Source organism: Trichophyton verrucosum, assembly GCF_000151505.1.
Source record: "Trichophyton verrucosum HKI 0517 chromosome Unknown contig00376_1.f1.exp, whole genome shotgun sequence".
Classification (NCBI taxonomy): Eukaryota; Fungi; Ascomycota; class Eurotiomycetes; order Onygenales; family Arthrodermataceae; genus Trichophyton; species Trichophyton verrucosum.
Genome location: NW_003315386.1, coordinates 1 through 13,213, shown reverse-complemented (window position 1 = coordinate 13,213; position 13,213 = coordinate 1). Strand labels below are relative to the sequence as shown.

Here is a 13,213-nt window from a genome sequence, read left to right as displayed (position 1 = left end):
GAGGAGGGTTCTAAATGCCACAGCCAGCGCCTCGTTTGTTTACGAGCTCGGATCCCGTATAGAACCCTGTCGATAGTAATGTGTAGTATGGTATCGTTTTCGGGATGCAACCTAGTTAGGTAGTAGGATGGCTATATAGTCGGGGGCGGAGGACATCTGGCTTGGGCTTGAAACCCATTAAATATCACAATTTGAGCCATTTTCTATACACCAGCTTATCTGCGTGTAGATTTCGATCATGATGAAGCCAACTATTGCTGTCGTTCCAGGTGCCTGGATTCCAGAGCATTTCTACTCTCCGTACATCCATACGCTAGAAAAGGCCGGGTTCGAAACTCGCTACGCTGAATATCCGTCTCTGGAGCCCCAGAATCCTTTAACGGCCGATTGTGCAACGGACGCCAAAGCTGTCCGCTCCATTCTGGAGCCTCTCGTGGAGACCGAAGGTAAAGATGTAGTTCTCGTCATGCATTCCTACGGGAGTATGCCCGGTTGTGCAGCTGCCAAAGGATTATCAAAGACCGAACGGCTTCGAGCAGGGAAACTGGGAGGCATCCTCGGCATGATATTGTTCAGTGCTTTCCTTGTGCCCGAGGGGTTGAGCTGTGCTGGAGTTCAGGGGGGTACGCTTCCCCCTTGGATAATGCTCGATAACGTATGTCAGCTCCCTGCCTATAAGACCTTCAAATTTATCCCTATGCTCATGCACAACATCTATAGCCTGCACCTGGTCTCAACGTCCCAAAGGACCCCATCAACGTGTTTGCCGCCGACTTCGACCATGGTCTCTCCAAGAAAACTGAACAGGAATTGAAGCCTCATTCCTCGCTGGCCTTCTTTTCTCCCCAACCGCCAACGGCCTGCACAGACCCTGCATTCAAGGACCGACTGGCCTATGTTGTGGCTACCAATGACCTCGCAGTCCCGAAAGACGCACAGTATGCTATGATAGCAGGAACTGGGCAGGAGTGGAAGATCAAGGAGGTTCCTCAGAGCCACTGTGCCCCGTTCAAGGTCGATCTTGACGAGAACGTGAAAATCGTGGGGGAATTCATTGAGGCATTTCAAGGCGTCTAATCGTACATAGATATAAGTGCAGGTATGGGTGCATGATGATTTTATGCAGCGCCATTGCATGTGACTATTCCTCTCTAGTAGCGACGAAATTGATTCCCATTCTGTCTTGTGGCATCCATTCTACATCCTCGTCCTCCATCCCCCATTCATGTAAATCCACGAGCTGCGCGGTCACACTCCAGCGTGTCCCCGTTTCTTGCTGCACAATCTCCCACATCTCGTGAAATGATTCAACGTTGTGGTAAAACATCATTCCCCAGGGCCTGATATATTCCCTTGCTTGCAATCTAGCCTGCTGGTATCCAATGAGCATTGTTCCCAGCCTTGAAAGCGTCACAACTCGTTTCATCGCCTTGATCTGGTTCTCCCATCCAAACAGATGTAGGAATTGGCAGGCGATAATGACATCAGTTTTACCATCTAGGCAGGACAGTGCGGAATTATCCTGAAGAAAATCACCCTCAAGAAAAGTGGCCTTCATTCGGTCTGCGTCCTTGAATAACTCATAACCCAGGTCCCAGAGCGACGAATTGATATCGAGAGCGTACATAGACTCCGTTGGTGCTCCATAAGCAGCAAGGCGACGTAGGTCCTGCCCAAAACAACACCCAATGTCCAGGATTGTAGCACCCTTCTTTGCACGATGTACAATCTCCGGGAACTGTTTGAAGGCTGAAATGCTAGGGAGCAGGAAGATCCATTCACCCACGCAAGGGTACTCGCCCAGTGGCCAAGCTTTATCACGCTAGATGGGTGTCAGTATACTCCGTAAATGCGCGTGCTTTTTCCTCCGCGGGTATTGAGACGTCTCACGATTGAATGCAGATGAGCAATGAGTTCTTTGCCAGATACTCCACTCCATTTCTCAAACACATATCGCGTAGGGGCCTTGAGCCGCCGTCCGATCAGCGGCTTGTACCATACCGATGTGTCAATGGCCATATTTCGAGGTCGATGATTGATATGAAGTGCGTGGAAATAAACAGGGGATCTGAACAATCGCTGTCGAGTTTCTGACAAGGTGGAAGCCCCCAGCCATAATATATTACGCGCTCTGTACTTCGTACAGTGTAGTAAAATAAAGAAACCTTTAAGCAGCTGCCTTTCTTGAGTAAAATTCAGTGGCCACCACACGATCAGGGCTCTGTTTCACAACGAGAACCCTTATCAGGACAAGTCTTGACGACATGGTCCTGGTCATCGGGCAGATACCCTCCGCCATGGAGATGTTCAAATGAGCCCACATCCATTGTTGTTCACAAAGTCGGCCCCCTGTTTAAGGTTGGGTGTTGTTTTCTCGTCTAGGAGCATCCTGGCTTGTGGAAGGAAGTTGCAAATGCAAGCTTAAAATATGTGGGTTCCTGGGACAGTGGAGATCAACTCAAGGGATTCAAGGTTGGTTCCTTTTATCCTTTTTCACTCCCTTTCTTCCGTCGTCACTCGTAATCTGTTCCAGCGGACGACGTCCATCACGAGGGGTATCTATGCGATATCTGATCGCTCTTCCGGCAGATCAATGCTAGTTAGCCGCATGCAGAGTATAGCAAAAAGGAGAAAAGACCGTGGCAAGCTCGTGAGCCTGCAATCTCTTGCCTCTTTCACTCCCCTCCCTGCATTTCTTCCCTTGCAGCGTGCAGGGATACGGGAGGTTGTCGAGGTGTGCGAAGAAGCGAGGTTGGCTTGCGGTTAGAAAGGGCCGTCGGGTCACGTGAATGAAACCTCGTAACACTGCAGAAACGAACTCGAGAGGAACGAAACGAAAGATGCCTGCTCGATGACGGCTGTTCAAGCCAGGTCGATCCATGGCTTGCCAACGCGTAACTCAGTACGTATACAAGCCGCCTGTTCCTTCAAAACAAGTCATAAAGCACATATTTTAACGACAGGATACAGGGAATAACCGAAAGCCCAACCAGAGTTGGCACCTGCACTCAGAACCGACACAGTCCGATAGCAAAGGCTAACTAATAGGTTCGGTCCATACCCCAATCCCCACAATACTGGCTGTCTGTATTGCTTGGTCACTACCTGCATATGCAATGGATTGCTCGCGCAGCCGAGGAAGGCCTATCGATGCTGAACATCTTGCTGATGCTGATTGACGAGACAAGCCTTCTGCAGGAGGCTTGTACTATGTTCTAATAAATTGGTCCTCACATATCCTAAAAGACGGATATCATGTGAGGCACCTCAGCCTGAATAGGAATATGCAGTGTTTTCATATACCCCATGTTCCGTTTGCCGGCTTTTTTGCATCGCCGAAGCATTCAGGGACACTTAAGGGATGATTCCCAACATGGCAGCGACAACGCCCCTAGCAACATGTCTTATCCCTTGCGGATAGACTGATATTGTCCAATGATGGACTTATCGTACATCAAGAGAATAATTGCTAATTTTAACTCCGAAAAATTATGGACAAAAAATGCTCTGCCGAGGTACAAAATACGGAATATTGCATCCAGAAGGGTGACAGCTTCAATCCTGAGATATAACGGTTTCTGATATCAATAACTTTGAATTGTGGGATGTCAAGACCGAAGTGACTGAAAAATGGTCAATGGTCTAAACAAGATTTCCCTCTATGCATGCATTCTCAAGAGTTTTTCACTTTCCACAACTCTGGTGCCATAAACTTTCTGCATGTACCCCAAGATATCTTCGTCCTTCAAGTGCAGAGCTGTCGTACAATCCTGGACAACAGTGGTCCATAAGCCTCTCTGGAAAGCTGCCTTTGCTGTTGCGTCAATACATATGTCGGCGTACAGGCCCATGAGAATGATGTGTTCAATCCCTTTTTCAGAAATATACTTTTCGAACTCAGGGCTCTGGAATGCATCAAACTGAGCTTTCTTCGTGAATATATGTTCACCGCGCGCCGGTGAGAGGGCTGGGGATAGATCAGCTCCCCAGGTTCCTTCTACGCAGAGCTCTTTGCGGCTCTGAACGCGGTTTCGATGCCTCCAACTAGCATTCTGGTAACGCTGGTCCCCTAAATGCTGGATAAAGACGATCTCTTGTGCATGAGACCTAGAAAAGGCAAGTACACGAACAAGTGCATCCGTTATGCAGCTCACAGTCTCCGGATTTCCCAGCGAGATGAAATCGTTTTGAAAGTCTACCACCACTACAGCTGTCGCCTTCTTCATGAAAGCAGCTGCAAAGTCTGGTGCTGGACATATGTCTGCAGGATCGTCGGCCAGAGAGGAACACTGTGAAAATTCGCTTCCAGTTGGCGTGCCAACACTTGGGCTTGGAAGTGTCTGAAGAAAGAGATCGACAAAGGCGTTGGTGGTGAGATTACCCCCTTGATCCGGTGTAACTGACTTATTCTGTTGAAGGATATTTAACGTCTCATCGACCTCAGCATCAATACCAGTACAACCACCAAAACGCTCGAGAATAGCGGCAGCAGCACGTATAGTGGCAGATGGATTTACGATTCCTTTGCCTGTGATATCGTCGGCCGAGCCATGGGTGGTCTGGTACTCGCTAAGCCGGTTCAATACTGGCTTCAAGTAGACGTTTTCTGAACAAGATGTTTCTTGAACCCGCATGTTGAATCTCTCCAGGAATATTGTCTGCATGATATCCGCATATTCGTTGCCAGCCACCATCAAGCAACGGTTAACACCAAACGCAATCATATTCCTGTTCATTGTGTCCGGCTGAATAAACTCCACTTTGATACCAAATTCTTCAGTCAATTCCTTGGCCCAGGATAACAATAATCCATCGAAGAGATGGAACTTGTATACTAAAAAGACGGTTTTTATATCCCCAAGGTCATCGCCCCATTTCTCTCTTGCCCGCTCAAGAGAGAATGCTATGATATGCTGGAACACTTCTTTGCGGAATTCACATACCCTCGATACAGATTTCTGATCACTTTCGAGTTTATTGGTTCCGGTATAGAACCCCTGTGCTTGATCTCGGATAACCAAAAGAGATGATGTACCACGATCAAAGCATTCGACCTTGACGGCTTCCAATTGCTGACGCACTGCATACAGTGACTGGGCACTTATTGCTGTTCGGAATATGACTTTCAGACCTCTACTGGCCTCCCGCTCACAAAATTGCTGATAGTGCGTGATGTCATTTACGGTTTCGTCGCAGATGTCGAGGATTGCATTCTGGCTTTCATCCGAAAGAGGTAGGGAGTTGTAGGAGTGATAAATTCTGTCCGATCGGACGAATTCGATTCTCAGAGAATAACGGGACGCCAATTCTCGCAGGACATTCTCGAACACCACCGCCAGCTCTGGGCCTGTTCCGTGTCCAATTGCAACGCCCACCCGTAATGCATCTGTCCCATGCATCTTGGCAGATGGATTTATGAGGATGAAAGATGGAGAGGGCTTTTGGCGACTAGAATTTTCTTGGGTGACGAGGCCCCTTGGTTGGCTTTTATCTCCGTATGTGGACGCAAGGAACAGACCGGTGTCTTCAAGGTGCGGTTTATCTTTTGTCTAATGAGGGATATTTAAAACTGAAATCTGGCATTAACGGGAAACGAAGCGGGCTGGATGGGACAATTCACTCCAATCTCAGAAGCGAGGTGTTGGTACGGAGTACTGACCAGGTCAAGGCCACGGGGTTACTACTATATACCTTCAATCTTGCCTCCTTTTGACGATTCCTCCACGCTAGTTTTTCCTCCTTTATACTTCGATGGATCGTTTCCCTCTTTGACATCCGGAAGCACGAATTACTGTCTAACTTGGTCGCTGGAGTTCAACAAATCATTTGCCCTTTTCCTTACGGGATTTTAACTCTCTTCGTCTCTTTCTGCTCGCAAATTTGGCATTTGTATGGATATTTATCGGCCATGCATTATGGATATGAGAATACGGTGCGACAAGCTTCCTCCGCGTTTTTTCTTCCCTTCTCTTATTTCTTATTCTGAGGGTTCAGGGGTCAGGACCATCGGCAAGATGAAATCCTATTTTAGTACACCTCGCATATGTGCTTTCTACTGGTTGCATGCACGGTCAGAATCAACCATCTAAGCTTTTTGGCAGGATTCCTGATTCTAAGGCAGAGAGCACGCATAATTATCTCCTGTCGTATATAGAGAAGTTTACGTTACGTACCCCGAATGATGGTCGTGGCGATCCTCCTTGGTACGGGAGTTTTCTATCCGCCTGACCATGGAGCCAGAGGGGGCCTGATCTCGTCTCTGATCTTGCAGTATAGCATAGGAGAAGGATATGGTACAGATAAGGTCGTTTGAACCTGGTCCTTCCCTGATGCCTCCGATCTCGCTGTTTCCCAGTCCATGGATTCGACTCGATCCAACGAACATGAAACTTCCTTGGCTCGTATCCATAACTCGACAAGAGACGCCACCATCTGTTAATACTCCTTCCATATTTCTCCCTGCCGCCGTTACTTGGATCAGGGGAGATAGCATACATCCAGATTCTATCGAAATTTGGACTTCTGGTACATCCAATCTCTGCTCCAGGACAACGAGGAAACGTGAAGGAGGGGATTTGATCTATATTAAACCTATTCTCACTATTCCTTGAATAGAAGGTCTGCACGTTTGGCAGCGTATATTAACCCCTGTATCTAACTAAAAACAGCATCATGCATGGGAAACTGAGGAATCCTCTGTCATTCAAGTTTCAAGCGGTTCTCTCTCTGCAACAAGAGAAAGATGCTTCACACGACGGATCCACACAGCATCTTTATAAGACCTGTGTTGGCATACTTAACTAGTCATATTATTATATCCGAGGGGCGATAACCCAGCCCATCGTACTCTGTATTGGGCTATGCAAATATCTGATACATATACTTACCCCACGATATTCTTCAGGCAAGCAAGGATGCCATGGAATTCAGCCACTCAGCATCCCGGACAAGGGGCATCTCAAGGCGAAAATTAAAATTATGGAAACCAACGCTGCAAACCCGCAGAAATCGGTGACCTCCAACACATTCTCAGATGACGTGGTCTAGCTGGAAATCCATGTGATACTTGCTGGAGATAATTCTGCTGGTTCAAGAATCAACAAAATCTAAATATTTGGACCAATTTTCTCCTGCACCATTCATCCCAAAGTATCCCTGCACTTTTTGACTGAAACTTGCTCGATACGAACATCCCCGAAGACGAAAGAACCCTGTACTCCAGATGGATTAGTTACTGTGCAATGACACCGATCCTCACCGACCTTTTCTCGTATATACTTCCATTCTGACAGCCACTTCGAGAAATCAACTGGCTGGCGAATAAGGTTCCCTGGGTCTTCCCCTGAAAACGGCCTCCGAGGCCGACATGGCTAACCACACTTGATCGGAGAGAAGAAAATGGTGTTGGAGAGCAATTAGTCTCCAGTGGTTCTTGAAATCGGTACATTGCATGCTGGACAATCTTGCATTATCAGTCTCCACAGGCAGGGTGTTGATGTGCTCTTCTGCGGGATGGAAGCGAAGATGCCCGAATGTCACGACCGTTCTGCCTGCCTGCTCGGCAAGGAGGGGACAGATTGGTCTTACCGATGATGTTACTTCTCGGAACCGGCACGCGCACTTGAACATTAGCGAACTGAAGGTTTTACAGTTCCTGTGCAGGATGTACAGTACGATACTATTCCGTACAATGTGTCAACCTCTCGGAGGGCGGAAAAATTTCCCATTTTCACCGTTATGGAAGAGTTTTGATCGAGTCAGAAGGTGAACCTTCGCTTTCCTTTTTCCTTTAATCTCGGATTTGCAAGGGAGCGGTGTGTCTTGACGAAGGCTATTGTTCCTAGCTTTGCGGAGATCCTCCTCTTTATAATTGTCCTATGCGGCCTGTGTTGATTGAGGACCCCCTGAGTTCAAGAACAGCCAAGATTTCAATTCAACGGTCATTTCCTTGTCCGTTTTCATGTTCTCCTGCTACTCTCATTATTGACAGATATTGCTCTGAAGATATTACGCGAAAGAGATGCCTCCCGTCCCTCATTTGCCTACCAAGTCGCAAAATGATATCAGCTCCGGATTCCACCTCGCTGATGGACGAGGATACATGCTTGATCGTGGCTATTTTGCCTCGTCTAGGCTGAATTTTCAGTTTTATCTCTGGAAAGAGTCTTTACATTTTAAATTGCACCCATCTATCTCTACCCCAATAGAAAATTTGCGGGTTGCAGATATTGCCACAGGAACTGGATTATGGCTCTTTGACCTAGCTCGGGAGTTACCAGAGTCCGCACAGTTGGATGGGTTTGATATCAGCCTTGCAAATGCTCCTCAGAAACAATGGTGGCCGCGCAATGTTACAATAAAGCAGTGGAATATTTTTGATGATGTGCCGGAAGAAATGATCGGAAAATATGACATCGTTCACTTGAGACTATTGATTCTTGTGGTTGAGAACAGCGATCCAAGGCCTATCATTCAAAAAGTCCATAAGATGTTAAAGCCAGGTGGCTATATTCAGTGGGACGACCTGAACTACCCGGATACACATGTCAGACAGCCTCTATCAGCAGCAGCAGGCTCAACTCCAGCCTTTGATTCCCTGCGAGAGTTTGTGTACTCCAACGGTCGACACGATTGGGTACTGCAACTTCCTAGAATCCTCAATAGCGAAGGATTTGAGGGTGCCAGGCAGTTCAACTACGTGGATAGACCTGATCTCACAAAAGCAAACGGTGATCAACATCTTCTAACAATGGAAGAGTTTGCAACGACCCTGGCGGCTGCAGGCAATCGCCAGGCCTCGGAGAAGATATTCAATTTGATTGGCGATGTTTATCAGGAATCAATGACCGGAGCAGCCCTGTCTATGCCACGGGTTGTCAACATTGCCCGGAAACAAAGCGGCGAAACACCGCACTCTGTATTATAGAATTGAGGTGTACAGCTTTTGCTTAAGTTGCTATTCTCTAATAATCTCCTTGCTGTCATCTAAATACATTGAGAGTGAAGCAGGGAATTCACATTACCAACAAATAAATGTCTATAATTACTTCTGCTGGATGGTACCTCCCATCCATGAAATCGGCTTGAATAACCGCATGTGGCCTAGCATTGCGGTTGTCACCATCACTTACCAGAACAAGGCATAGGCCCTGTTTGGGTCACATCAGGTTGAATACGAACACATCCAACCGATACCAATGAACCTTTTATTATCATTCTTCCCAGGCAGTCATAGTTTTTCTAATGCAGGCATGGCTCGCTCAGAGTTTATGTTGTGAAACTCGAGACAGTCATTGGGCGGGAGCTCCCGTCAACTCTAAAAATAAGCCAGTCTCGGGAAGGCGAAAAGGCATTTCCCGTGCTTTGTTCCATGATTCGGACTTTTACTGCAAGCCCCGAGATACATTCCTCTCTCGTCGTCATATTACCGCTCCTCTTCGATGACACATGGAACACTAAGTGCTGACGAGTCAACCAGGCCAAGTGGAATTGTGGCTGATATTGAGCTTGAACTCACTACTCAAAACTATGTTTACGGAGTATACGGGCTTAGATCTTTCATGAAACGCTATTGCGCGGCACATTCTGTCCAATGCGTTGGTTGACTGGCAATTGACATGCAAAGAACAACCTGGAGAGAAACAAAGGAATTATATCGTTGTGTCATAAAATATCGGTGTGACCAACAGTTGCAACTTCTTTCCCGAATAAATAGTCCACCTCGCTAGTTCGGGCGCCTTAATTCGTACGCTGTAACAACCCATGACTGTAGGATTTATTGTGAAGAACAAATGAAGTATTCTCCCATTCCATGCATACCCAGTATCCATGCCCTTGGAGAGTGATAGCAAGCTTTATTTAGAGAACTCGTATGAAGCTCTGACCTGCGATTTTCGGCCGTATGACCACCTAAAGACCGCACGAATGTCCGCAAAAGTCGATTCGAACGTCATAGTTTTCTATTCGTAGAGAGTCCGTATACTCGAATCTCAGGATCCGAGAATTGGCTTGAGCAACCCTGGTCAAGAAAGCGGCTATCCTTTCCTTCAGCCAAAGTAGATGACTCCAACTGTAGTCTAGGGTATCAATTACGAGGACTGGTGGGGAGAGCGGGAGCTCTGTTATTATAGATATGGCCGTATGAGTAAGTCAAGTTTACTCGAACTCGGCTAAGAAGAGTCATATATTACTCGAAGAACCCTTCGGGGAAAACCTCTCACCTCCCACATGTTTATCCAATAGGTGCGACCTGTTTCCAATCATTGGTATTGAGTGATAAAAGATATGGACCTTGTTCGAGGGTAACTTGGTACTCCTTGCCAAAGAAGATGAGCCAAGTTACAGTTGCAAAATTGGCAGGAATTGGTTCCACTCGAAATACAGGTCGAGTGAGTGATAACTTCAGGGGCATGCTTTTGACGCTATTCAGGGTTGAGAGGTCTATCATTGCCTTCCAAGTTCGGCCTCGGGCTGGAAGATGCTATATTGGAGGACAACATATGAGGTACCTGTGGCTATAAAATCATGTCGTGATGGCTTTTACAAACCACTTGGAGAGTTTAAGATTGTAGCTCCAGGCTACAATGCTTCCTCTCTTGACCAAAAGCTGGACTTCGCGGGTATCTTATGGACAAGCAGGGCCTGTACTCATTTTCAGGTGTTAACGATCATTTGATTCGTTATATCCCAGCAGTCCTGGACAAGCTCAACATGCTACTGATCCAGGTGAACCACAAGAAGATATAACTACCGGTGGTTGATAGGAGGTTGAACTTGAAACTTCAAAGAGCCAACTAGCTAACGGATTTAACTAACTAGTCAAAGAGGCCAAAGGTTGTCGCTCCGGGAGAGGCAGAAAGAGAGTTTTTTTTCGGGAGAGCGGAACCCTAGCGGATGCTCCCGCCTCCGTCGCCATCTTTTTTTTGAGCCCCAAACTTGTTTGATCCATCCGCTCCTTATGGTTGTTCCAGTCGACAACTCTCAGGTCGATTTTGTGGACACATATTGTGGCTCAACATGCTGGGCTGAACCGAGGCTCGTATCTCGGGAAGCCCAATATATGAGCCACGCGGCTGGCAGTTGAGTGGTTGATTAGACGGGGCCAGTAACATCATCACAAGTAAGCGGGAAAGTTATTCAACTCTTTCCGATTCTCACAACAGCGGAGATTCAATACCTCACTAATATACGGAGTAGTCATACGGAACTGGAATAGATGGGATCCGCTAAATAGCACGGCTGGCTTGTCTCCCCGTCATGGAGCATCTTCCCTCGCTGTGCACGGTGGCGAAAGAGTCGCTCTTCACGGTGCCAGGGATAGTCTGCGTGGGCGCTGCGTACCTCACAGCAGTGCAGCTTCTTCGTTTCAGGAGGATTCGCAGTCTGGAGAAGCAGTATGGGTACCATACCCGCGAGTCAATGAGCAAGATGACCAACGACGAGGCGTGGGCGATTCATCAGACCATGATGACGCTTGAATTTCCGTTCTTCACGCTCAAGGGACTGCAGTTCGCACTGTTCAAGGTATGTTTTTCAGCAGTCTCCCCAGGCAAGAACATTTAATTACAGCATGAAGATGGAGGACTAATAAAGTCGTCGTAACTATGGCAGACGTATGGCATTCCTACTATCTCGAGGCTGCTGGTGCAAACCTCGGAGCTGTCCAACCCGCAAACATCATCAAAGCGATATATGGACACTTCTGTCCTCATCAACGAGTTTGTGGCAAACCCGCCAACCTCAGAAAGGGCACTTGAAGCACTCGCCCGCATGAATTATATACATAGCCAGTACCGCAGAGCAGGTAAGATACTGGATGACGACATGTTATACACTCTCAGCCTGTTTGCACTTGAACCAACCCGATGGGTGAACCAGTATGACTGGCGCAAGATCACCGACCTAGAGAGATGTGCGGCGGGGACGTTCTGGAAGAGCATAGGAGATGCGATGGAAATCAAGTATGATAAGCTGCCGTCAGCCGACACGGGCTTCAGAGACGGAATACACTGGCTGGAGGAGATCGATGCCTGGAGCAGGGAGTATGAACGCAGGTGCATGGCTCCAGACAAGAACAACCATGAGACGGCCAACGAGACCGTGGAACTGCTGCTTTATAATGCCCCAAAGTTCTTACACCCCGTCTTGTGGAAGGGCGTCATTTTCCTGATGGAGGACCGTCTCCGGGTTGCGATGATGTATGTGCTTTTGAACACCCCCGCTGTTACACACGCCCTTGCAATTACAAGTTCTAGCCCACCTAACCAGATCGTGACCAGATATGAGCGCCCCGAGTGGATATACCAGTTCATCTTCGCAAACACCCTTGCACTGCGCCAGTTCGTGGCCCGCCATCTTCTACTACCCCGCCCCTATTGGCGCCGCTCCGTTCGCCATTCCGAAGGGGGTGACGATGGCTCGAGACCACATAGCGTTTTAGCCTGGGACAACGCGCCCTACTATGTCAAGCCCACGCTATGGAACCGCTGGGGACCGGAGGCACTGTACACTCGGCTGCTGGGCAAGCCGGTCCCTGGTGACGATGGCGATAAGTATTTTCCGAACGGGTTCGTCACTCCGAGCGTGGGGCCGCAGCGGTTCTTGGGCAAGGGTGAGGAGTATCACGGTCAGATGATGAAGAAGCTGCAGGCTGAGCGGACGGGACAGTGTCCTTTTATGCGATGACAACCCGTAAATATAACTAGAGAGCTAACCACTCCACGTCCCTATCTTCTCACAGCTGCATCTATCTCAGGGGATTGTGGGTGAAAATGATGTACCTATTGGACTGTAGGGTATTGTCGGATGTACGGAGCTTAGTTAGCTCTCGGCCTACATATCCATTCGCTATTTTCGCCTGCGGTGGCTTCATAATTGACAGGTATTAAATTCATGTGTGCTGTCAACCACTCCTCTCTCTACTACAGGGCCATCCCCACTGCTCTGTGAGGCAGGTGTACTAGCCTTCTCCTGCTCTTGAAACGCCCTATAATCTTAATGCCAGTTCCATTTCGAATCTTGCTGGCTAAGTGGCCCTCTCGGATATCTGCCATCATATTAGTATCGGAGGGGTAAATCGTGCTCGAAAACAGGGTCCCCTGTGCTTTTCATATGAGCAAGGACAGCTTGTCGAAAATGCCAACGCAGTATTTCATCAGACACGCGACCACTGTCGAGAATCCTCCCCATCAACCCCAAGCGTATCCGGGCCAAA

At 47.9% G+C, this 13,213-nt stretch overlaps 5 protein-coding genes across 5 annotated transcripts; 3 read left to right on the top strand and 2 right to left on the bottom strand.

The window, feature by feature from the left end:
• Positions 1-238: 238 nt before the first annotated feature.
• TRV_04938 (uncharacterized protein) lies at positions 239-1,077 on the top strand (the record flags this gene model as incomplete). Its single annotated transcript, XM_003020898.1, has 2 exons — positions 239-655; positions 721-1,077. The coding sequence occupies 2 exons, from the start codon at positions 239-241 to the stop codon at positions 1,075-1,077; spliced, it is 774 nt and encodes a 257-aa protein (XP_003020944.1).
• Positions 1,078-1,141: 64 nt separating this feature from the next.
• Positions 1,142-2,019, bottom strand: TRV_04937 (uncharacterized protein; the record flags this gene model as incomplete). The annotated part of the gene is made up of 2 exons (XM_003020897.1): positions 1,142-1,822; positions 1,891-2,019. The coding sequence occupies 2 exons, from the start codon at positions 2,017-2,019 to the stop codon at positions 1,142-1,144; spliced, it is 810 nt and encodes a 269-aa protein (XP_003020943.1).
• Positions 2,020-3,659: 1,640 nt separating this feature from the next.
• On the bottom strand, positions 3,660-5,775 carry TRV_04936 (isochorismatase family hydrolase, putative; the record flags this gene model as incomplete). Its single annotated transcript, XM_003020896.1, has 2 exons — positions 3,660-5,549; positions 5,692-5,775. 2 exons carry the CDS (start codon positions 5,773-5,775, stop codon positions 3,660-3,662), a joined length of 1,974 nt encoding a protein of 657 aa, XP_003020942.1.
• Positions 5,776-8,020: 2,245 nt separating this feature from the next.
• Positions 8,021-8,926, top strand: TRV_04935 (uncharacterized protein; the record flags this gene model as incomplete). Its single annotated transcript, XM_003020895.1, has 1 exon — positions 8,021-8,926. One exon carries the CDS (start codon positions 8,021-8,023, stop codon positions 8,924-8,926), a length of 906 nt encoding a protein of 301 aa, XP_003020941.1.
• Positions 8,927-11,256: 2,330 nt separating this feature from the next.
• Positions 11,257-12,684, top strand: TRV_04934 (uncharacterized protein; the record flags this gene model as incomplete). The annotated part of the gene is made up of 2 exons (XM_003020894.1): positions 11,257-11,523; positions 11,611-12,684. The coding sequence occupies 2 exons, from the start codon at positions 11,257-11,259 to the stop codon at positions 12,682-12,684; spliced, it is 1,341 nt and encodes a 446-aa protein (XP_003020940.1).
• Positions 12,685-13,213: the final 529 nt, after the last annotated feature.